We start from the raw sequence: 26,184 nt of genomic DNA on the forward strand, positions 1-26,184 counted from the left end.
AATATCTGGGTTTGCCAAGGTATTTATTAGATGCAAAAATGGATTGATCGTATCTTTGTGGCAGATCTGAATCTTTAGAGAATTGTTCTTACCTTAGAATCGATCTTAAACCACTTCCGTTAATCAACATGAAAGGCAATTGATTGTTAAAAAGGAAATGTTATTCCTTCCTGGGATTTAGCACACACTAAATAATGAACATCCCCTGAAGGACACAGCGTGTGTTTTACATGTTAAACTGGCTATCCTCATCTCCATAGTCTCCATATTTCCCAGCCTAACCTAATGCACATCAAGTCATTGTTGATGACCTCCATCACCAGCATGCTTCTATTTCCTGAGCAAATGAATGGAGAGGTCGCCATCCTTTTTCATTTTTCCTTTTAACTTCTATTTGATGTAAGTATTGATTTCCTTCACTCTAAGTGATTGAAAAGATAACCAGCCACAAAGATGTGCTTCATCTGCATCTCCGCCACAAGCTCAACCCCAACCCTCTAGTGAACTAGGTGATGAAAACCCATAGCGATTCCATCACTGCATGGACAGATCACACTGGCCTCTGGACACCCCCCCCCCCCCCCCCTTACCTGTAATTTGTTGCCTCCATCCAACTGTGTCCCCAAAGCGTTTGTTGCCTCAGTATTTGATATTCCAGATATGTGTCTGCTGTACCATGTACTAGTATGAGAAAAGTCTCCTGTTCTCTTTGTATTGCTTCCTTTGTGCGAGATCCCTGGTGTTCCTGCCAGTCCCTTTGCCCTCCTACTAAAAAAAAACTGACCACACTAAGCAGGAGAGCCCAACATGGTCAGTTCTCAAGCTGCGATGGGACCTTTGTGTGTTCTCCAATGATCAGATTTTTTCCTGACACATGCCCGTTGTACAGCCATTCAATGGGAAGCTCAGCGTGCTGCTGCTTCCCCTCCCCCCAGCTCTTATGCAGCTGAGAACAGAGGGGATGTGATCACTTATAAAATAAAATAAATAAAAATATTTTTTTTTTTATATCTATACACAAATTGGGAGCAGCAGCTGTGTCTGTGCAGCCGCTTTCTTATAGACATGAATGGGGCAGCCTGTATGCAGATGCATTGAACACCTGTGCAGGCGAACACCCCCCCCACCCACAGATGTACACTTAAAGCAGAATGCTAAAGTGGAAGGCTATACCTAACTATTATTATAAAATGCTTCCTCCTCCCTTCTAACACCTATGCTGACTAACCTAGGGCTTGACAAATTTGCTTAGAATCTAGGAGCCAGGTATAAAAAAAAAAAAAAAGAAGAAGAAGTTAGGAGCCATTTTTTTTTAAATCAGTTGCCCAGTGAGCCAGGCAATAAGAATTGCCACGCCTGGTGCAAAGCCCAAAAAAATGAAAAATTGGAAAAAAAAAAAAAGAAAAAGAAAAAAAAAAGAAAAATATTTTGTAAATAAGTATTTTTTCTCCTTTACTGATATGTGCTGATGAGGTTTCACAAATGAGCATTGATAAAGGTGGTACTAGTATCGGTGCAACCCTAGAGGGCACTGATGAAGTGGCACGATAGGCGGCACTCCCCATCCACTCAGCGAAGGTAAGGAAAGGGCGACCGATCAAACCCGCAACCTCAACCCCCGCTGTCAAATTGGGAAGATGATGTCGGAGGTGGGCGAGCAGGGAGAGCAAGCTGTGCTCATCACAGAACTGCCCACCAGAGGAGGGCGATGGATTCGCACAAAGGAATGTGCATCTCACTCCAGCAGGCCGCAAAGCTGCAGCTTCGATTATCGTCCAGCCGGACCTTAGGTCACACCCCCGTGAGGGGGGGCACATGGGAGGAATCCAGACTGCTGTTGCTGTGTTGCCCAGGATGCAATTTTCAGTCGCCATTGTGATCCGGCACCTTGGTTTTGTTAAGCCCTGGACTAACCTGTGTAAGAAAGGTGTATATACTTACCTGTTTTCAGGCCAGTCCGGTCACGTGATCTCCCCTGTGTCAGCCAACAGCTGCTGCAGGGGATAGGAGAGACTGCGCTTGAAACTGGCTGGTAATGCCTGGGAACAGTGATGTCCCCCCCCCCCCTGCAGCCGCCACTGGCTGACACAGGGGAGATGGATAAGGTGACCGAATTGGTGTGGCCTGAAATTAGGTAAGTTTTTACATCTTTCCTACACAGGTTAGTCAGCATAAAAGTTATTGGAGGAGAGGGAGCATAAGATTAGTTAGGTATAGTCTGGAATTCCACTTTAAGTACGCCTGTGTGAATGAGACCTAAACAAGTAAATCACACGGGTAAAGTGAGCTGATGAGTGCCACTAAAAAATAACTGCAATCAGATTGTGGACTTCATTAATGAACAACAAGTGTCTGTTCACATATTGATCAATGCTTTAGTTTCCATCAGTCTGGTTTTAATTCGGCATTGAATATAAAGCGCATTAGGGCTTATTGAATAAAAGATTAGTCAAACTTTTTCTACACAGACTAAAATCAACAATATAAAACATTACAAGCAGCATCCACCTATATGTGTTCAGTTGTTTTAAGCAGACTGCAATAACGTCATCAATACTGGATTAGTTACATATAAAGAATGCTTTTATTCTGTCTTTTTTTTCCCCCAAGGAGAACAGTCAGTTACATACATACCCAGTTTCCCCTAAAATAAGACCTAGCGTGATTGTCGGTGTTGGCTGCAATATAAGCTCTACCACCCAAATAAGCCCTACTCTGTTTCCTCAAAAATAAGCCCTACCCTGAAAAGAAGACCTACAAGGACTTTAACTAGGGCTTATTTGGGGGGTAGGGCTTTTATTGCAGCTATCACCGACAATCACACTAGGTCTTATTTTAGGGGAAACAGGGTAGTAGGTGAGGTTGAAAAAAAAAAAAAAAAAGACACAGGTCCATCAAGTCCAACCTATGTGTGTTATCAGTCCCCTCTAGGGGTGCAACAGATCAACAAACTCACGGAGCGGATCATTACTCAGATCAGAGTCACGGATCGGATCATTTTTCGGATCAGCAAATAATTGAATTTGCAAAAAAACCTGTGAAAATTCCACCACCATATAGTCCCCACTGTAATATCCACAATCTCCCCCACTGTAATATAGGCAGAGTATAGGCAGAGTATAGGCAGAGTATAGGCAGAGTATTGGCAGAGTATGGAGGGATGGCTGTGACTGCAATTGTCACAGAGCAGCGCTGTGGTCACTACAGATCCAGCCCACACAGTGCTGCCTCCATCCCATCTCTCCCCTCCACTGTACAGATTAGTACACAGAGGGGAGAGAGGAACCGGTGTCATAACATAACGCCGGTTTGTTTACAAGTGATCGCTCCGTCATTGGACGGAGCGATCACATTGTAAACGGCCGCCGGGTGTACAAAGATGGCCACCGCTCCGGGAGCTAGGCCGAAGCCATGGCCTTTCCTAAGGCCGAGGCAGCAGAGTGCTCCGCGGTGTGTGTCGATCCGAACAGGGTGACCCGTTCGAATCACGGATCGTGACGATCCATTGCACCCCTAGTCCCCTCTCTGATAAATGTTCCTCAAGACAATGGACCGCTTTTAGGCTCTACACAGCCACGGAACATACCAGAGAGAGGCAGGAAGAGCGGCTGCAGATCAAGACCACCGGGCACTTTCACCCTCTTTCTGCCCAGGCCAATGTTCAGGTTTTAGCGCTGTTGCACTTTGAAAAGACAATTACGCAATCATGAAACACTGAACTTATACGACAATTTTTTTTTTTTCCACACAAAAGGCTTTCTTTTGGTGGTATTTAATCACTTTTTTTATTTTTATAAAAAATGAGGTGGATGAGGCTGCACTGATGAACACTGGTGAGGCGGCACTGATGGGTGGTACTGGTGGGCACCGATTGGTAGCCCTATTGGGACTGCCCTGATTATCAGTGCTGACTATCAGAAAGTCGATAGCCGGCTTGTGTTTACATCCGTGATCGGCCATCATTGGACACAGCTGATCACATGGTAAAGGACCGCTGTGATTGGCCCTTTACCCCGATCTGTGTCTGAAGGACTCCGCTATCACAGGGGGGCACACGGACAGCACAATCACAGGAGGATGTCCACGGAAGCCCTCCCAGCAAAGCAAGCCCCCACTGTAGCAGTCTTTCAGCTATAGCGTGGGTGGAAACAGGTTAAAGTGTAACTTTACCAATAACAACTTGATATAAAAAAACAAAAATGTTCTTTAGCAAGAAAATTACATTCCACATTAATAATTATACAACCAAAATCAGTGTGTGCTGAAAATTGCCTTCAGCATTGCTCCCGTTTCTTTTTTTCCCTGGAGGCCGCCATTTTTGCTGAAGCCCAGAGCCCATGAGCAGCAGTAAATCTTTAGGCTGTCAGCAGATTGGCCTCAAGTGGCTCAGATTTTTGGTACAATGCCAAAAATAGAGAGCGATTGAGCATGTGCAGAGCAGGGTGAGACACTGTTTTACTGGATTTTAAACAGTATAGGCACTTGTATTTAATAGCGCTGCAAGATTAATCGTTATCGCAATTTATTTTTTCCCCCCTTGCGATCTTGACAAAGTATTTCCTGATTCTTTCTTTGCAAAGAATTCTCTCTACTCTGAAGCCAACAGCTGTCAAAAGAAAGGGGGGGGGGGGGGGGAGGGAATAAAATAAAAAAGGCAGCCTGCCAAGAATCAAAAACATTCTTTAGTAGTGGAACTTAAAGTGGTTGTAAACCCTTACAGACCACTTTGGCCTACAGGTAAGCCTAGATTAAGGCTTACCTGTAGGTCCAAGAAATATCTCCTAAACCTACACGGTTTAGGAGATATTGGCAAAAAGACACGCACCGCTGTATACGGCTCATGCGCCGTATACATCGGCGAGCAGGCGCACTGAGCATGCCGCTGCTAATGGCGATGATACCGTTAGTGGCGGCTCCCGCGCGCATGCGCGGGAGCGACGTCATTGCGGCTCCGGCCAATCACAGCGCCGGAGCCACGATATCCGGAAAGAAGATGGACGCTCCGTGGAAGAGGGGACAGTGGTGACAGAGTAGAGACCCTAGAGAATAAAATGGCGGTTGTGGCAATATTTTATGTCACACTGTATTTGTGCAGCAGTCGTTCAAATGCAATTTTTTGGTAAAAAAAAAACAAAAAAAATACACTTTAACCACTTTCAGACCGGACCATTTTGCTGGTAAATGACCAGAGGTCTTTTTACACTTTGGCACTGCGCTGCTTTAACTGGTAATTGCGCGGTCATGCAATGTTGTACCCAAACAAAATTTGCGTCCTTTTCTTCCCACAAATAGAGCTTTCTTTTGATGGTATTTGATTGCCTCTGCGATTTTTATTTTTTGCGATATAAACGTAAAAAGACCGCAAATTTTGAAAAAAAATGATATTTTCTACTTTTTGTTATTAGAAAAATCCAATAAACTCAATTTTAGTCATACATTTAGGCCAAAATGTATTCAGCCACATGTCTTTGGTAAAAAAAAAAGTCAATAATTGTATATTTATTGGTTTGCGCAAAAGTTGTCACATCTACAAACTAAGGTACGTTTTCTGGAATTTACGCAGCTTTTAGTTTACGACTGCCTATCTCATTTCTTGAGGTGCTAAAATGGCAGGGCAGTACAAAACCCCCCCAAATGACCCCATTATGGAAAGTAGACCCCCTAAGGAAATTGATAAGAGGCATGTTGAGCCCATTGAATATTTTATTTTTTTGCCTCAAGCGATTGAATAATGACAAAAAAAAATTATTTTTTTTTTTTTTTACACAAAGTTGTCACTAAATGATATATTGCTCACACATGCTATGGGCGTATGTGAAATGACACCCCAAAATAAATTCTGCTGCTTCTCCTGAGTACGGGGATACCACATATGTGGGACTTTTTGGGAGCCTAGCCGCGTACGGGGCCCCGAAAACCAAGCACCGCCTTCAGGCTTTCTAAGGGCGTAAATTTTTGAGTTCACTTCTCACTACCTATTACAGTTTTGAAGGCCATAAAATGCCAAGATGGCACAAAACCCCCACAAATGACCCCATTTTAGAAAGTAGACACCCCAAGCTATTTGCTGAGAGGCATGTTGAGTCCATGGAATATTTTATATTTTGCCACAAGTTGCGGGAAAATTACAAACTTTTTTTTTTTTTTTTTTTTTTTCACAAAGTTGTCACTAAATGATATATTGCTCACACATGCCATGGGCATATGTGAAATGACACCCCAAAATAAATTCTGCTGCTTCTCCTGAGTACGGGGATACCACATATGTGGGACTTTTTGGGAGCCTAGCCGCGTACGGGGCCCCGAAAACCAAGCACCGCCTTCAGGCTTTCTAAGGGCGTTACAGTTTTGAAGGCCATAAAATGCCAAGATGGCACAAACCCCCCCCAAATGACCCCATTTTGGAAAGTAGACACCCCTAAATTTAGGGGTACACTAGTGAGACTAGGTAATAAATGGCGGGTGCCCTGAAACTATAAAAAAATAACTAACCAACCAGCGTCACCTGTAACAGTTATATGGTGATCACTGGTGAAAGGGTTAACTAGGGGGCAATCAGGGGGCTTTATGCGGTAGTATATGGGGGTCCCTGGCGCTATAAAAAGCTGCGGCGAACCTAAATACCTACTTGCCTAACTAGCGTCACCTGTGACACTAATACAGCGATCAGAAAAACGATCGCTTATTAGGCTGGGTTCACACTGGAGCGATGCGGGAACGCCACGAATGCGCGGCGGGTTCCCGCATCGCATGCCTCCCGGCGGCAGTTCACACTGCCCTATGCGAACTGCTGGGAGTGTCAGTGAAATGTTACTGACACCCCCAGATCAGTTCGCATATCGCAGTGCGATCTGCAAACTCGGATCGCATGGTGTGAACACCCATGCGATCCGATTCTGCTGCGGGCCAAAAAAAGGGTCCCGTGCGAATTTGCGGCGGGTGCGGCGAATGGCTGAACTCGAATCGCACAGAGATCGGATGTGATTTGCACTGCAGTGCGGTGCGAATCACATCCGTTCTCAAACCGCTGCAATCTGAACCCAGCCTTAGTGACACTGGCGACGGGGGGTGATCACGGGGTTAAACCTTTATTGGGGGGGTTAGGGGGGTACCTTAGAACTAAAGGGGGCTAACCCTAACTGCCCTAACAGTTATTAGTCACAAATGACACCCGCCGGGTGATCAGGGGGTTAAACCTTTATTAGGTAATAAATGGCGGGTGCCCTGAAACTATAAAAAAATAACTAACCAACCAGCGTCACCTGTAACAGTTATATGGTGATCACTGGTGAAAGGGTTAACTAGGGGGCAATCAGGGGGCTTTATGCGGTAGTATATGGGGGTCCCTGGCGCTATAAAAAGCTGCGGCGAACCTAAATACCTACCTGCCTAACTAGCGTCACCTGTGACACTAATACGGCGATCAGAAAAATGATCGCTTATTAGGCTGGGTTCACACTGGAGCGATGCGGAAACGCCGCGAATCCGCGGCGGGTTCCCGCATCGCATGCCTCCCGGCGGCAGTTCACACTGCCCTATGCGAACTGCTGGGAGTGTCAGTGAAATGTTACTGACACCCCCAGATCAGTTCGCATATCGCAGTGCGATCTGCAAACTCGGATCGCATGGTGTGAACACCCATGCGATCCGATTCTGCTGCGGGCCAAAAAAAGGGTCCCGTGCGAATTTGCGGCGGGTGCGGCGGGTGTGGCGGGTGCGGCGGGTGCGGCGAATGGCTGAACTCGAATCGCACAGAGATCGGATGTGATTTGCACTGCAGTGCGGTGCGAATCACATTCGTTCTCATAAACCGCTGCAATGTGAACCCAGCCTTAGTGACACTGGCGACGGGGGGTGATCACGGGGTTAAACCTTTATTGGGGGGGTTAGGGGGGTACATTAGAACTAAAGGGGGCTAACTCTAACTGCCCTAACAGTTATTACAGTCACAAATGACACCAATGCAAAAAAAAAAAAAAAAAAAAAAAAAAAATTACATTGGTGTCACTGTGACTGGGGGGCAGGGGTAATTGGGGGGGTGATCGGGGGGTAAAGGGGGGGTGTGAGTGTGCCTGGCATGTTCTACTGTGTGTGTAGAGTGTTGGTGCAACTCACCGATCCGCTCTCCTCCGTGTCGGAACGGAAAACACCGACACGGAGGAGAGAATACATCACTTCCTCTCCTGTGTTTACATTACAGGAGAGGAAGTGATGTCACAGGGGATTTCCATTCGTCGAGAGCGATCGCGAGGGGGTGGCCATGAATGAATGGCCGCCCCCTCATCCCGGATCGCTCTCGAAGAAATGCCGACCGCCGCAGGCACCGGGGGGGGGCCCGATCGGGCCCCCCACCCGCGGGAAGGCAGGGACTTATATATACGCCCATATGCCTGCCCGTGCCATTCTGCCGACGTATATCGTCGTGCGGCGGTCGGCAAGTGGTTAATTAAAAGCAAACAAACAACTAACCAGTGAAGTTAGCCCCATTTTTTTTTTTGTATAATGTGAAAGATTTTACGCCGTGAGAATCAGGATGTTTTTATTTTAAGCAAAAAAAATTGTGATTCTCATTTTGGCCAGAATCGTGCAGCTCTAATTTTTTTATTTTTTACACAGCTATACCTGTAAAAAGGGGGTGGGGGGGGGGGGGGGGGGGGTCGGCCTGAAGTCATCCAGCAGAACTTCATTTTCTGAGTAATGTTCCACTTCATTTTAAAGCTTCAGAACTACTAAAGGAGAAGTAATGAGAAACTCGTTTTGGCACTAGTGACAGGTTCTCTTTACACAGACAGCCTTGCATTATCCTGCATCAAAATCATTCTAAAAAGTAAAAAAGTGCTGAAACCTCACCGGCGTCCTCTCTGATGCTGAACGGTGTGACATGCTGTCTGCATGATGATGACCCCCTGGATCTCTGAACACTCCAGCACCTCTTGGTAATCTTGCAGCACTTGGCAGTCTGGGACAACATAGTGTGTCAGATCCTCCGATAAAAGCTTTCCTTCTGGAAGAAAGAAAAAGCCTCGGGTTATACAACAGGTGACATGAAAGAGATAAGAAGTCTAAAACGATGAACTATTCCTATTGCCCAAATCATCCAGGATCTCCCTTTATTCCTCCATGCAGAGTGGAGAATCTGACTTCTTTCTTTGCTCAGACATTTGTTTAATCCTTTTCTGTAGACAGTTATTGACCTGAAACAAGGCTCCAGCCTCTTCATGGCCTAAAGCCGACTCCGGTCACGTGATCCTGTGAGGGGGCTGTAGGGGAATAGAGAGAGATAGATATATATATAGAGATAGAGAGAGAGATAGAGAGAGAGATAGAGAGATAGAGAGAGAGAGAGATAGAGAGAGAGAGATAGAGAGAGAGAGATAGAGAGAGATAGAAAGAAAGAGAGAGATAGAAAGAGAGAGATAGAAAGAGAGAGATAGAAAGAGAGAGATAGAAAGAGAGAGATAGAAAGAGAGAGATAGAAAGAGAGAGATAGAAAGAGAGAGATAGAAAGAGAGAGATAGAAAGAGAGAGATAGAAAGAGAGAGATAGAAAGAGAGAGATAGAAAGAGAGAGATAGAAAGAGAGAGATAGAAAGAGAGAGATAGAAAGAGAGAGATAGAAAGAGAGAGATAGAAAGAGAGAGATAGAAAGAGAGAGATAGAAAGAGAGAGATAGAAAGAGAGAGAGAGATAGAGAGAGAGAGATAGAGAGAGAGATAGAGAGATAGAGATAGAGAGAGAGAGATAGAGAGAGAGAGAGAGATAGAGAGAGAGAGATAGAGAGAGAGAGATAGAGAGAGAGAGATAGAGAGAGAGAGAGAGATAGAGAGAGAGATAGAGAGATAGAGAGATAGAGAGAGAGATAGAGAGAGAGCTGGGAGCCATGACGTCACCCATAGGCTCTCATAGTGCAGTTGTTGTTGGCGGTCCCTGCTCTCCCCTGCAGCCACTGCTGACCGACACAGGGGAGCCGGATCATGTGACCGGACCGCAGCAGGCTTTTTCACACAGGTTGGTCACCATAAGTGTTGGGGGGGGGGGGGGGGGGGGAGACATTTTTAAGACTTGTTAGGCTTCAGCTGGACTTCTACTTTAACTACTTGCTTACCGGGCACTTAAACCCCCTTCCTGCCCAGACCAATTTTCAGCTTTCATCGCTGTCACTCTTTGAATGACAATTGCGCCGTCATGCTACAGTTTACCCAAATTCAATTTTTTTTTTCCACACAGATAGAGCTTTCTTTTGGTGGTAATGAATTATTGTTTTTTTTTTTCTATTTTTTGATAAACAAAAAGGGACCGAAATTCTGAAAAAAAAAAAAAAAAAAGTTTCATAGTTTGTCATAAAATTTTGAAAACAGGTCAATTTTCTCCTTCACTGATGTGCGCTGATTGGCACTGATTATTAGCCAATGATGGGCATTGATTGGCAGCACTGGCAGGCATTGATGGGTGGCACTTTGGGCACTGGTAGGTGACACTGGTGGGCACAGTCACAGCTTTCTGAGTGAGGGACCGATGTCCCTCTGACAGAAGACGGTGATCGGCTTCCCCGCCCCCCATTCTGACAGCGTGAGGGAAAAAACAAAAACAAAAAACAATTACCGAGCTTCTGTTTACATCATGTGATCAGCCGCCCTTTGACAGCTGATCCAGTGGTAAGGGGCCGGGATCGACCCCTTACTATGATCTGTGATCAGCCGAGTCTCAGACTCTGATCACAGAGCGAGCGGGGGTCGCACAGACTGCGCTTGCTCTGACCTTTACGAACACTTTAAGTACAGTTCAAATGCAAAAATCTGCATAGGTGTCCTGGTCCCCCCGATGATAGAAAATCATGGCCACTGGAGATGTAGAGGTGGTCCACCCTCCAGCTAACATCACTTTCACCCTATACCCACAAGGGTTGCCGGATTTTCACCTCCAGCGGCCGTGACATTTGAACTGTACTTAACCACTTAAGGACCGCCTCACGCCGATATACGTCGGCAGAATGGCACGGCTGGGCACAAGCACGTACCTGTACGTTGCTTTTTAAGTGCCCAGCCGGTCCTGTGCTCTGTGACCGTGGCCGCGGGACCAGCGGACCCAATCGCCGCTGGTGTCCCGCGATCGGGTCACAGAGCCGAAGAACGAGGAGAGGTCTGTGTAAACAAACCTCTCCCTGTGCTTCCCTGTGTGGCTGTCACCGATCGTCTCTTCCCTTTTATAGGGAAAGACGATCAGTGACGTCACATGCCAGGCCACGCCCCCCCTACAATAAAAAAAAAAAAACAAAAAAAACACATAACGTCATACATAACACCTAAATTGCCCCCTAGTGGTTAACTCTTTCACTGCCAGTGTCATTTACACAGGAATCAGTGCATTTAAATAGCACTGATTGCTGTATAAATGACAATGGTCCCAAAAATGTGTCAAGAATGGCCGATGTGTCCGCCATAAAGTAGCAGTCACAAAAAAAAAAAAAAAAAATTAAAAAAAATAAAAATAAAAAATAAAAAAACACGCTGATCGCCGCCATTACTAGTAAAAAAAAAAAATAAAAAAAAAAATTATATAAAAATGCTATAAAACTATCCCCTATTTTGTAAACGCTATAACTTTTGCGCAAACCAACCGATAATCGCCAATTGCGATTTTTTTTTGAACTAAAAATATGTAGAAGAATACGTATCGGCCTAAACTGAGGAAAAAAAATAAGTTGATTTTTTTTCATATATTTTTTGGGGATATTTATTATAGCAAAAAGTAAAAAATATTGAATTCTTTTTCAAAATTGTCGCTCTATTTTTGTTTATTAAAAAAAAAAAAAACACACGCAGAGGTGATCAAATACCACCAAAAGAAACCTCTATTTGTGGGAAGAAAAGGACGCAAATTTTTTTTGGGAGCCACGTCGCACGACCGCGCAATTGTCAGTTAAAGCGACGCAGTGCCGAATCGCAAAAAGGGGCTTGTAGTGTTTAAAGTCAGTTTTTTTTTTTTATGTGATTGCATTCTATGCATTAAGATAAAAATCCTTCTGTGTGCAGCAGCCCATCTAATACTTACCCCCCTAGCTCCATCTCTATCCAGTGATGTTGTAGGATTGCCTCGGCTGACACCTATGTAGATTGACCAGATATGTAGTAAAAGAGAAGTATGGGATTCTTTTTCATCTCATAATCATAGATCGTCGAGCGGAGAGCTGCTGATTTGACAGGCAGCAGCTCTCCTGCTCCTCCACGCTCACTGAGCTGTGGAGGGGCGGGAGCGGCTCGCTGAGAGACTGAGAGGACTATCAGTCCAGGTACCTAGCAGATCCAGACCTCTAGAGCTGGGCTGATGTGGTGCCTGGACTGATCTGTGCAATGTCAGCTGAGACCGCTTTCAGCTGAAGACAGGTCACAGGAATGCAAAACGAATTGCCTTCCTGTAACCCATAGGAGAAGCCCAGCCAAAACAAGCTCAGGCTGGACTTCTCCTTTAATGAGAGTTCTACCTTTTTAAATAAAATGTCCACTAGATGGCGCTTTTCCCTTTCTATACACACACGGGAGCATTGGGGGGAAAAGCACATTTGATTCAGACAGAAATTGCACCGCACTCCTGCTCTAAATCGCATGAGATTTATCTGCAGTGCAAATTGCGCCCATTTATTTTGTGTTGACGCAAATCGGAACAGCAAAGTATTGATACTCGGTATCGGCAAGTACTTACAGTGGGGTGCCCCCTAAGAAAAAATAAATAAAAAATTAAAAAAGTCAGCAGCTACAGATACTGCAGCTGCTGACTTTTAATAATCGGACACTTACCTGTCCCAGGGTCCATCCATGTGGGGGAACGAAGTCCCCCCCTCATTCCCCGCTCCGCTCGCGGCGCCGGCATTCTTAGTGTGGGTACCCGGCTGTGGCTTCATAGCCGGGCACCCACTGCGCATGCGCAAGCGGCGCCGCACACCGTGATACACCGCACAGTCATCTGGGACCGAGGGGAAGTGATGTCACCAGCCCAGGGCAATGAAGGAGGCAGACTACAAGGTACCCCCTAGCAACAGGCATTTAGAGGCGAGTAAAAATATTTTTTTTCAATTATTTTTTTATTTTTTAATGAATTTAAAAAAAATTTTTTTTTTTGGTGGCAACACCACTTTAAGCGAAAGTATCGCTGCCCCCAGTTTTCCCCCTTTCAGGATGGCTCCTTCCTTTTGCAGTGTCCTCTGGCACCACCCTTGCATTCATCTCCCTACACTGTGTGCAACAACAGAAACACACAGCCCCAAAGCCCAAGGGCGGCAAGGCACTTCCCTGCTCCTACATTCTCCAAACCAAGACTGGCTTGAGACTGCACTGCCCACTTTTAACTCTTTCCTGTGAATAGTTCAGGGAAGCAGCAGAGAGTGCAGGAGCCAGCAGCATTGAAAAAGTTGAAAAAAACTGCAAGTGCTGGGGTAAAAATTTGCCTCCACCTAAAATGTATCTGCCTGAGCTCTGCAGCATAAAACATACTGCGCATGCTCAGATCGTCCAAGAAACCAGATTATGCCTGCAGCTATGCTGAAAGATATCTTCACATGATAAAATCCTGTTTGCACATCCTAATTCACAGCTAAAATTTCAGGAGTCAATAAACCGATGTGCCCAACGATAGTTATTAATTGCAGATCTTTTCTGTGAAAAAATAAAATGTTATCCGTCATATTTGTGTAGAGCAACTTTTCTCAATCAGAGCTCCGAGGAACTCGAGAGTTCTTTACCCTGCATTCACACACATGCATTTTTGTGTGTGTTTTGCAGGCTTCCTCGCTGACAGCTGAATGTAAACACAAGAATTGCCGGCAATAATAATACATTTTTATTTTTTTTGACAATTATTATTTTTTTTATAAAACACGGCGTGGGGTCCCCCCTCAATCCCTTTGGGTCTGGTATGGATTTTGAGGGGAACCCCACGCCAAAATGTAGAAAAAAAAAATAAATGGTGTGGGGTGTACACCCACCCCCCCCGTGAAGTCATCGACCGGTGCATGCTGGGCTGCTCCCAGCCGGTGACGTCGCCGGGTGGCCCCGCCCCATAGCTATTTAAAGCGGAGGTCCACCCTAAAATGGACCTTCCTCTCATCGGAATCCTCCCCCCCCCTCCGGCGCCACAATTGGCACCTTTCAGGGGGGAGGGGGTGCAGTTACCTTGATAATCCAGGTAACTGCACCCACTTCCGGGCTAGCTCTCTGCAGAAAGGGGCGTAGATTATGCCCCTTTCCGCAAGTGCCCGCCCCCTTCCGCAAGTGCCCCGCTGCCTGCTGGGAAACACACAGATCCCAGAGGCAGCGGGGACCGTCCTCATTGCGCAGCGCGGCTCGCGCATGCGCAGTAGGGAACCGGGAAATGAAGCCGAAAGGCTCCATTTCCTGATTCCCATACCCAAGATGGCGGCGGCAGCACTCGAGTGACGATCTAGAGATCGGCTTCAGGTGCCGACATCGCGGGCACACTGGACAGGTAAGTGTCACTATTTTAAAAGTCAGCAGCTGCAGTATTTGTAGCTGCTGACTTTAAAAAAAAAAAAAAAAAAAAAAACGCGGAGTCCCGGCGGACTCCCGCTTTAAGAAATGTCACGGCGGAGCAGGCAGACCGTGGGAGCAGTTGTCAAACACATTTTTTTTTTCGGGTCCAGCAGGGGTGGCAGCATCGTGATTGACAATGGATCTACAAAGGGGACATTATTAAAAAAACAAACAAAAGGAATTGTACTGTCTTTATTCACTTTTTTGGTGAATGGGTAGGGTTATGCACCCCCTACCCATTCACGGGGGGCACCACAGACCAGGGTTGTGGGGAAGAGGCCCTTGTCCCCATCACCAAGATGCAAAGCTGAGGGTATGTGGCCTGGTATGATTGAGGAGGGGGGGGGGGGGGCGGGGGACACTCGCTCGTCCCCTCCCTTTCCTGACTAAGTGGGCTGCAAATTCAGGTAAGGGTTTTGGGAGGATTTTTTTTTTTTGGCATGGGGTTCCCCTCCAAATCCATACCAGACCCAAAGGGTCGTTTTTTTGAAAGTTGGACCAAAGTAGTGCAGGAACTAACTTGAAGTCACACAGATATGAAAGGTTATCATAGGGAAACATAGGGTGTGACTTGTTATGTGACTTTGGGTTCCAAAGTGGTATGGTAAATCGCATGAGCGTGAATGGAACCATAATCTGTATTGATGCAGATCACAAAATGCAAAGTATCAGTACTTCTACTCGCCGATAAAAAATAACGGAGTTAGACTTACCGGTAACTCTTTTTCTAGGAGTCTTCCAGGACAGCCTTTGAGATATAGGGCTCCTCCCTCCGGGACAGGAAACACGTCAAGCCAATTAAATAAAAGGTGTGGTCCTCCAGGCCCTCCTCAGTTTTACTCCAAGAACCGCCGGGAGGCTCTGAAAGACATAACACACTAACAATCCCGTTAATACACATCCTCACCACTTAGTCCAATTTAAACAACTTTGGGTGGGAAGCCAGGCTGTCCTGGAAGACTCCTAGAAAAAGAGTTACCGGTAAGTCTAACTCCGGTTTTCTCATATCGTCTTCCAGGACAGCCTTTGAGATGATAAGCAAGGAGCTCACCTTGTCAGGGCGGGATCACTGCCTGGAGGACCTTACGTCCAAAAGTCTGCTCTTTATCAGACCATAAATCCAGACGGTAATGTCTTGCGAACGTTGAGTAGCTGGACCACGTTGCTGCTTTGCAGATCTCCTCCGGAGAGGCTCCAGCCCTCTCTGCCCATGATGCAGAAACCGCCCTTGTAGAGTGTGCCTTAACTCAGGGTGCCTGCTTCTCCTCTAACTCATAGGCTTTAACTATCGCCATTCGTATCCACCTGGCGATAGACGCTTTGGACGCCTTGCAGCCCTTGCGGGCGCCCGAAAACTTAACAAAAAGTGAGTCCGACTTCCTGAAGACCCTAGTGGCTTCTAAAAAAATTAATAGACTTCTCCTGACGTCTAACAAACTTAAAGATCTCGCCTCGTCCTCGTCTGAGGTTGAGAAAAAAGTTGGCAAAATAATATCCTGTGTCCTATGAAAAGTGGACACCACTTTAGGAAGAAAACTAGGGTCAGTCTTAAGTACTACCCTGTCTTCTAAGATTAACAGAAATGGCTCTCTGACCGAGAGCGCCTGCAGATCACTGACCCTTCTAGCTGACGTGATCGCTATCAAAAACACAGTCTTTAGTACCATCCACTTAAGTGATGCTCCCTCTAATGGTTCAAATGGATCTTGGGTCAAAGCCCTAAGAACCAAGGCCAAATCCCAAGTAGGACAGGACTTCATTCTCACAGGCCTGGATCTAGATAGAGCCTTGAAGAAGTTCCTGACAAATGGATTCTGCTGAAGGGAGGACTGAAGGAAAACGCTTAAGGCCGCCACCTGTACCTTTAGAGTGCTGATAGATAGGCCCAGCTCTACCCCTGCTTGTAGAAAGTCCAGGACTGCCGGGACCCCGGGGCTTGCAATTCCCTGTTCTTGCAACCAGGAATTAAACCTCTTTCCTACCTTGGCGTAAATTGCCCTAGTAACTGGTTTACGGCATTCTAACAAGGTCTTAATCACTCTTTCTGAGAAACCCTGTGACCTTAAGATTTGTTCCTCAGATACCAGGCCGCAAGCTTGAGCCTCTCTATCTGAGGGCACAGGATCGGCCCCTGGGAAAGTAAGTCCTCCCTGACTGGCAGAAACAGCGGAGGATGGACGGCCAATTTCTTTATGCTGGCAAACCAGGGTCTCCTTGGCCAAAAAGGAGCTACTAAAATGAGGTCCGTAGTCTCCGAACGGAACTTCTGCAGGACCTCCGCCACCATCCTTACGGGAGGAAAGGCATAACACAGGCCGAACAGCCATGGATTGGCAAGGGCGTCTATCCCCCTGGCCCGATCCTGTGGGTGAACCGAAAAAAATTTCGTCACCTTCCTGTTGCCTTCTGTTGCAAATAGGTCTATTTCTGGCCTTCCCCAGCATGACACAATCTCCTCGAACACTTCCTTGTTGAGGGACCACTCGTCCTGACCTATCTACTGGCGACTGAGAAAGTCGGCCAGTAAATTCTGCGTTCCCTTTTAGGTGAATGGCTGATATTGAGGACAAGTTCTTCTCTGCCCAGCAGAAGATTCTGTCCGCAATTACCTGGAGTGCAGGGCTTCTGGTTCCCCCTTGCTTGTTCAGGTAGGCTACTGCTGCCACATTGTCTGAGCGAACCTGCAGATCCCTGCCATATAACTGGGACTGGAAGGTTTCTATAGCCTTCCAAACTGCCAGAAGTTCCTTCTGGTTTGAGGAACGACCTGTCTCTAGGTCCGACCAGGAACCCTGTGCTAAGGTTCCCTCTAGGTGGGCACCCCACCTAGCGCACTGGCATCGGTCGTGACCACCACCGTAGCTTGTGGGGACCAGGGAAGACCCCTGTCTAGGTTGACCTGGGCCCGCCACCACCAAAGAGACCTCCTGACTGCCGAGGATAGGGGCATAACCTGATCCAGGTTCTCCTGCCTGCCATCCCAATAACGGAGCATGAGTCTCTGTAAAGGACGCTGATGATGCCTTGCCCAGGCCACCGCTGGAAAGCATGATGTCATCAACCCCAGGACTCTCATAACCTCCCTTACCTGGGCTTCCCGACCAGATTGAAGCTGGGCTACTGCCTGCTCTAGCTTGCAGATCTTCTCCTCCGGAAGAAATACCCTCATTTCCACCGAAGAAATCCTGTATCCTAAATACAGGACCTCCTGTGAGGGGGTCAGCTGGGATTTTTCCTGGTTTATCAGCCACCCCAGTGAGCGCAGGAAAACCAAGGCCTCCTGTATGTCCCTCTGCAGTTGTTGGGCCGACTGGGCTATGAACAGTAGATCGTCCAGATATGGGATCACTGTTATAGCCTTGAGCCTTAATGGGGCCAGTGCCTCTGTCAGAACCTTTGTAAAGATTCTTGGTGAGGCTGAGAGCCCGAAGGGGAGAGCTCGAAACTGGAGGTGTAACACACCAGTGTTCAACCTCACCGCCAACCTGAGAAACCTCTGAGATTCCAGATGAATCGGGATATGCAAATATGCATCCCTGAGATCCACTGTGGCCATGTGACAGCCCTGAAACAGGAACTTGGTTACCGAGAAGATTGACTCCATCCGGAACCGCTTGTATTTTATAAATCTGTTCAGGGGGCGGAGATTCAGTATTAACCTGAACTTCCCCGAAGGTTTCTTTACCACGAATACGTGGGAGTAAACCCCCAAGCCTCGCTCCTCCTGAGGCACCTGCACCATTACTTCTTGGTCCACCAGATCCCCCAGAAGAAGAGCCAAAGCCTCTGCTTTCTCTTGGTCCCTTGGTAACCTTGTTACTTGAAAATTTGGGAGGGGAACTGAACCAAACTCCAACCTGTAGCCGTTCCTTATTACATCTCGAATGAACGGACTTTCGGTTGAAGCTTCCCACTGTGGGAGGAACTTCCCCAGTCTTCCTCCCACCGGGACGCAGGAGTCACTGGGTTTTAGGGGAGGGTTGAGGAGGATTGAATAAGATTCCTCCTCTGCCTCTTCCCTTGTGACCTGTCCAATGCTTTTTGGGGCGAACCTCCCTTTCCTGCAGGTTCTGCTGCCTGGGGCTTCGAAAAGGCGCTTCCCTTCAGGTCTCTTTTTCCTTTCTGGGAAAGCTTTCTTCCTATCCTGCGTGCGCTCTAACGCCTCTTGCAGGCCGGGCCCGAACAAATGATCCCCTGAAAAGGGTAATCCACATAACTTCAATTTTGAAGCTGTGTCTCCTGACCAGGTTTTAAGCCAAACGGCCCTTCTGGCAGCGTTCACTAGTGCTGCAGATCTAGCAGCCAGTTTGACTGATTCTGCAGAGGCATCAGCTAAAAAGCCCACAGCCTTGAACAGTAGCGGAAAGGACTTCAACAGCTGTTGCCTAGAAGTACCCGCAGAAATATGCGATTGTAACTGTGTAAGCCAACACTCCAAGTTTCTGGCCACACAGGTAGCTGCTAGGGCCGGTTTAAGCCCGATGGAAGAGGCATCCCAGGCTCTCTTAAGCAGCACATTTCCCCTCTTATCCATAGGGTCCCTGAGTGAACCCATATCATCAAAGGCCAAATCTGTCTTCTTAGAGACTTTAGCCAAGGGAGCATCTAATTTGGGAACCTTGTTCCAGGGATGCACCGCATCCGACTCAAAAGGGAACCTCCTTCTAAGGCTACCTGAAAAAAATGGCCTTTTTTCCGGTTGTTCCCACTCCAGCAGAATCGCCTCCACTAGCGACTTATGGACGGGGAATACCCTGTCTTTCATTACACTAGACCCCTGATACATCATGTTGTGTTTTGAAAGCTGGACCTGTTCTTCCCTGATCTCCAAAGTGTCATATATAGCCTTGAGGAGGTCACCCACATCATCCAAAGACAGCTTGTATCTGGCTGATCTAATGGCCTCTTCCTCCCCCTCAGATTCAGAAGTAGACTCTGTCCTAGAGGAGGCTAATGACCTGGGTAACCTCTCCCTATCCACCTCCTCCTCCTGACTTGGTTCGGATAAGGAAGGCATACTCACGGCCCTGGGTAAAGGGACAGAGGGACCCTGCATCCTATCCATCATGTTTTTGAAAGATTGGAAAGTGGATGCAATCTCATCCTTTACGGATGTTAAAACATTGTGACAAGCTGCCACCGAGTCCTCTTTCACCAGGCTACTGACACAATCCGGGCAAAGCGGCTTCTCCCAACCGGTGCCTAACTTAGCCCCACACACGGCACATTTCCTTCTGGGCAAAGGTATCTGGGCTCTGTCCTGTTTAACCTAAAAACAAAGAAAAACAGGGTCCCATTAAAATACCACCCCTGACCACACCACTGTGCTTCTAGGGTCTGTCTAGGAAGTGCCCCCCTTCACCAGCAGGTTCTCCACCCCGGGAAGGTACTACGGGTCAGAGTGACCCCCCACCCCCCAGTGTAAGTCCTGGTCTGCCCTCACCAAGCTTACCTGAGAGGTACTGGAGCCTGTTGAACCGGAGTCCACCTGCACAACTGCACTCTCCATGGTTCCTGTGTCTCACTCAGTCTCTCTGAGCCTTCACACCGCTCCAGGCAACCCTGTAGTCACACCGCCGCGCCCAAAGGACTGGAACAGATCCTGCGGCGCCCCCTGATGACGCAAATCCGGCGGAAGTGCGTCTCTCCCACTTCCGTACGCCAGAGCGCAAAGACTCCACCCCGACGCCGAGCGTTCCTTACGAACGCACCGCTCACAGTACCCGGACGCCGGTCGGTGGAACGAACGTCTCCCGCCGCCATCCGACCGACAGGTACGAGCGGTTAGCGCTCCGAGGGGGAGATTGCCGTGCATCGGGGTCCCGTTCTCTCCGAACGTTTTAAATGGCAGCGGGGACTGAAAGCTACCCTCTCCTCCCTTCGTACGGACCGAGGGGTGCTAAGGGTCAGGTCCATCAAGGTGCTCTCCCCAGGCAAAACCCCTGAGAAGGAGCTCCCCTTACCAGTTCCAAACGTGCTCCTTCCCGTCCGGTAGGAAACACAAAAACTGAGGAGGGCCTGGAGGACCACACCTTTTATTTAATTGGCTTGATGTGTTTCCTGTCCCGGAGGGAGGAGCCCTATATCTCAAAGGCTGTCCTGGAAGACGATATGAGAAAAAAATGGTATCGGTGCAACCCTAAGGAGCATTCTTCCTACTGACCTCCAATGTAAGGGGGGTGGGGAACGCTTCCCACTGACCCCCAATATAAGGGGTGGGGAACGCTTCCCACTGACCCCCAATATAAGGGAGGGGGGACGCTTCCCACTGACCCCCAATATAAGGGAGGGGGGGCGCTTCCCACTGACCCCCAATATAAGGGAGGGGGGGGCGCTTCCCACTGACCCCCAATATAAGGGAGGGGGGGGCGCTTCCCACTGACCCCCAATATAAGGGAGGGGGGGGCGCTTCCCACTGACCCCCAATATAAGGGAGGGGGGGCGCTTCCCACTGACCCCCAATATAAGGGAGGGGGGGGGCGCTTCCCACTGACCCCCAATATAAGGGAGGGGGGGCGCTTCCCACTGACCCCCAATATAAGGGAGGGGGGGCGCTTCCCACTGACCCCCAATATAAGGGAGGGGGGGCGCTTCCCACTGACCCCCAATATAAGGGAGGGGGGGCGCTTCCCACTGACCCCCAATATAAGGGAGGGGGGCGCTTCCCACTGACCCCCAATATAAGGGAGGGGGGACGCTTCCCACTGACCCCCAATATAAGGGAGGGGGACGCTTCCCACTGACCCCCAATATAAGGGAGGGGGACGCTTCCCACTGACCCCCAATATAAGGGAGGGGGACGCTTCCCACTGACCCCCAATATAAGGGAGGGGGACGCTTCCCACTGACCCCCAATATAAGGGAGGGGGACACTTCCCACTGACCGCCAATATAAGGGGGGGGACACTTCCCACTGACCGCCAATATAAGGGGGGGGGACACTTCCCACTGAGCGCCAATATAAGGGGGGGGACACTTCCCACTGAGCGCCAATATAAGGGGGGGGGACACTTCCCACTGACCCCCAATATAAGGGGGGGGGGGACACTTCCCACTGACCAACGTAAGGGGAGATGCTTCAGAGCAGGCAAGTATAACATGTTGGTTGTTTTAAAATAAATAAAAATTGAACCTTTACAACCACTTTAAGGCTTAAAGTAGAGTTGCACTCAAAAGTGGAACTTCCCCTTTAAGCACTCTTTGCCCCCTTACATGCAACATTTGGCATGTCATTTTTTTTTTTTGAGCGAGTGGGTACCCAGTTCCTCCTCTCCCCCTAGGCAGCCGCTCCTCCTCTGCAAACTTCTACGACACGTCACAGGTCCCGGAAGATTGCCTGGCCACTAAGAGTGCAGCGCGACTAGCCACATGTGCAGCGGGCACCCAGCTGTGAACCCCCGCAAGCTGTCACAGCTGGGAGCCCACACTTGCAATTACTGCGCCGCAGGGAGGAGCGAGGCTTCGGCATCGCGGGACAGGCGAGTATGTGCTTATTAAAAAAGTCAGCACTTTTTGTAGCTGGTGACTTTTAATAAAACTTACAAATAAGTTAACCACAAGTCTTAAAAAAAAAAAAAAAAAATAGGGATCTGAAATAACATTATTTCATAAAAATATTATTTGCAAAAAATAGAAAATTTGCATGGTGGAATCTGATTGGGTACGATAGGTATAGGGGTTTATCCATACAGCTGACATTTATATACATTTGCCAACAGCTAGAGGCAAGTAGTAAAGTCCACGCAATGAAAAATGTTGGCCAGTCTTGGAAATGTGGTTGTTAGAAATCCAAGCCGCATCCTAAATTGGGCACAATGCAAGCCACGCGTTTTCTCCATCCGACCCAAAACATAAATATCTTTATTTGTAATATTTCCACAACACAAGCACTCCTCAGTAACAAATGGAAGTAAATTTCTTGTCAAACAAGACGCTGTGTACTTTGGACGCTCTGCCAATTCTTTCACAGCCAACATACCGGGGTGGGGGGGGGGGGGGGGGGGGGGCTGAGAGGCAGAGAGAAGAAAGGCTGCGAAAAATAAATAAGCCGTTTATTTTAGCGAGTACAAGGAGCGGGGGATGTACATTACTATGAAACCAATCCTCTTATACTCCATTTCATTAACCTCCAAGCCAATTCCGACAAGCCTGTTTGTTTTCCTAGAAAATTACTTTTTTAAGCAGAGACCCTAGAGAATAAAATAATGGGTGTTGCAAATTGTGCACAGCAGTTTTTCAAACGCAACTTTAAAAAATAAAATACACTTTTATGAATTTGAAATGAAAAAAAAAATAAAATAAATAATAATAAAAAAACGCCCACAAAATAATACTAAATTGTTTGGTAAAATAAAAACGATGATACTACGCTGAGGAAATAGATGCCCATTGTCACGCTTTAAAATGGTGCCAAACGACGGTACTTACAAATCTCCATAGGCGACGCTTTAAAAAGGCTTTACAGGTTACCAGTTTAGATAGCCCTCGTTCACATTGGAGTGACTGGTCATGCGATTTGACCCGACGAGTCTCACCCCCATCGCCGACAATTGCACTATTCAAAATCGGCGCAAAACACCGACTTTGCGGCGCCACGCCGATTTGAAAAAGTCGTTCCTGCACTACTTTTGGCGGATTTTGGGTTTGAAATCGCACAGATGTCTTCCAAGTCGCACTCACATGCGGCTTTGAAACTGTGCCATTTCAAAGTGAAGTGGTAGGATTTCAAAGCCGCGTTCAATGTGAACAAGGGCCGACAGAGGATGTTTAGCGCTAGAATTATTTCTCTTGCTCTAACATTTGTGGCAATACCTCACGTGTGGCGCGAACACCGTTTACATACGCAACTTACGTATGCATTTGCTTCTGCGCGTGAGCACGAAGGGGTGGTGGCCCCTTTAAATTTTCTTATAATTTTATTTTTACACTGTCCTTTTAATGTGATTGTAAATTAGAGGTCGACCGATATATCGGCCGATATTTGCCGTTTTTTAAATAATCGGCATCGGCCGATTTGAGCTGATAAAAAGCCGATTTAGAACTACAGGGGGACTTTTCTATTACAGAAGTCATTTCAGTCAGTGTAAGTTGCCTGAGTCCTCATAGAAACACTTTCCTCCTCTCTGGGCTGCCAAGAAAAGAACAGAATGATACAATGTTTACACTTCAATGAATGAAGTCATCTCTGTGTGTAGAAGTTCTCAGTTTAACCATTTAAAGACTAAATCTTTTCTGACACTTGTTGCTTACAAGTAAAAGTCCTGTATTTTCTGCCAGAAAATCACTTAGACCCCCAAAAATTATATATATATATTTTTTAGCAGAGATCCTAGGGAATAAAATAGCGGTTGTTGCAATATTTTATGTCACACGGCATTTGCACAGAGGTCTTTCAAATGCATTTTTTTTTAGGAAAAAAATACACTATTTAAAAAATAAAAATAAAATAAAAACAGTAAAGTTAGCCCATTTTTTTTTTTCGTACAAAAGTTTTGACTACCTGTTTTTATTTAATATATAGGTTTTTTTTTTTTTTTTTTTTTTTATCTAAATCATACATACAAGTAAACTGATTGGAGGTTTGTTTTGTTTAATAAATGTTTAAATGTAAGAAATTTTCTGTATCACGTATGAAGGCCGCTTTCACACTGGAGCGGGCAGGCGTTGATGGTAAAACGCAAGTTTTAGCGGCTCTTTACCATCATTTTAGCGGTGCTATTTGGCTGCTAGTGGGGCACATATAACCCAGCTAGCGGCCGAGGAAGAGGTTAAATGCGCCCATGAAGCACTGCTGCCAAATCGCATTGCATGCGCTTCAGCAGTGGTGCCCATTCATATCAATGGGCAGGAGTGGTGGAGGAGCGGTATACACCACTCCAAACGTGCTGCTTGCAGGACTTTTTTTTTTTAAGATCCTGCCAGCGCATCGCCTCAGTGTGAAAGTTTCACACAGACTGCAGGGGAGCCATTTTACAGGCGCTATTTTTAGCCCAAAAGCGCCTGAAAAACGCCCCAGTGGGAAAGGTGTGTTAGATCAAGGGGGATTAAAAAATAAAATAAAAAAGGAAAAAAATAAATAAATAAAATAAAATCGGCCTAACATATCGGCCCAAAAAAAATCGGCATCATATATCGGCTATCGGCCGCCATGATTTCGAAATATCGGCATCGGCCAGAGAAAAACCCATATCGGTCGACCTCTATTGTAAATACTTTTTTTTTAACCACTTCAATACCGGGTACTTTCGCACCTTTCTGCCCAGGCCAATTTTCAGCGCTGTCACTTTTTAAATGACAACGCAGTCATGCTACGCTGTACCCAAACTACTACTACTATTTTTTATTATCAATTTGTTGATAAGAGAGCTTTCTTTTAGTGGTATTTGATCACCTCTGCTGTCTATTTTTTGCTAAATTAATAATAAAAAAAAAAAAAAAAAGTTTTTCTTTGTTTTTGTTATAAAATTTTATAAATGAGCAAGTTTTCTCCTTTACTGATAGATTTAACTGCTAGTCATCGGGGATGGGCACCGATTGGTGGTTATCCCTGGTGGTCCTGGGTGGGCATTCGAGGGGGCGGGGGGGAGGGACTGCGCCGATTTTTTTTTTCTTTATGGGAAAATTAACTATCAACACAGACCCCCCCCCCCTCCCCCCCAATCAGGAGAGCAGCCGATCGGCTCTTCTCTATTCGCATCTGTCAAACACGAGTGAGGAAAAGCCGATCAACGGCTCTTCCTGTTTACATCAACATCAGCCGTGATTGGACACGGCTGATCACGTGGTAAAGAGTCTCCATCAGAGACTTTTTACCTAGATCAGAGCTGCGGTGTGTCAGACTGGCACGCTGCAACAAGGATGGCCGCGATGCTTGATATCCTGAAAGACATCATATGACGTCTGGTCAGGATAATAGGATAATCCCAACCACGTTGCCAATGTCATTTTGTTATATGGCAGGTGGCAAGAGGTTAAATAACAAACATGTTATACTTACCTCCACTGTGCAGCTCGTTTTGCACAGAGTGGTCCCGAACATCCTCTTCTGGGGTCCCCGGCACCTCTTCCCCGCATCAGATGACCCCCCTAGGAGAGCCGCTCTCTCAGGAAGTTACCTTGCGGGCGCGCTCCCGAGTCCAGCATTTGGCATCCACAGACACGAATGTATAACTTGGCCCTGGCGCCCGTGTCATTGGATTTGAATGACAGCAGAGGGAGCCAATGGCTGCCCTGATATCAATCTATCCAATCAAGAGCTGAGAACTCCCTCGGGCAGAGAGACCGCTCGTCCCCGTGTGTGAAGTTCCAGGGCTCAGGTAAGTTGGTCTGGTCACTGGCAGGTGTTTTTTTCTCCTTCATGCATAGGATGCATTAAAGGTGAAAAAAACACGTAGGTTTACAACCCCTTTTAATTTTTTTTTTTTAAATCACGTAAATTTCTATTACAAGGAATGTAAGCATTGCTTGTAATAGAAATAAGTATGACAGGTCCTCTTTATGGGGAGATCGGGGTCAAGAACACCCCAAATCTCCTCCTTTACCCTTAAAAGCAAAAGATCAAAAAAAAAAAAACACGGGAGGTCTGGTGCTAGAATTATCGCTCTCATTATAAGGTCCACGGCGATAACTCGTCACATGTGTGG

At 46.9% G+C, this 26,184-nt stretch overlaps 1 protein-coding gene across 1 annotated transcript in view; it reads right to left on the bottom strand.

Annotated features, from left to right (window-relative positions):
• The window catches only part of LOC143958210 (DIS3-like exonuclease 1), a 94,337-nt gene that overhangs the window by 61,808 nt on the left and 6,345 nt on the right, over positions 1-26,184 (bottom strand). Inside the window, 1 exon segment of the mRNA XM_077467687.1 lies at positions 8,851-9,004. Coding sequence (XP_077323813.1) covers positions 8,851-9,004 — 154 coding nt within the window.

This window comes from Lithobates pipiens, unplaced genomic scaffold (assembly GCF_037356315.1).
Source record: "Lithobates pipiens isolate NorthernLeopardFrog02 unplaced genomic scaffold, aLitPip1_a1.2 Scaffold_6, whole genome shotgun sequence".
NCBI classification, from domain to species: domain Eukaryota; kingdom Metazoa; phylum Chordata; class Amphibia; order Anura; family Ranidae; genus Lithobates; species Lithobates pipiens.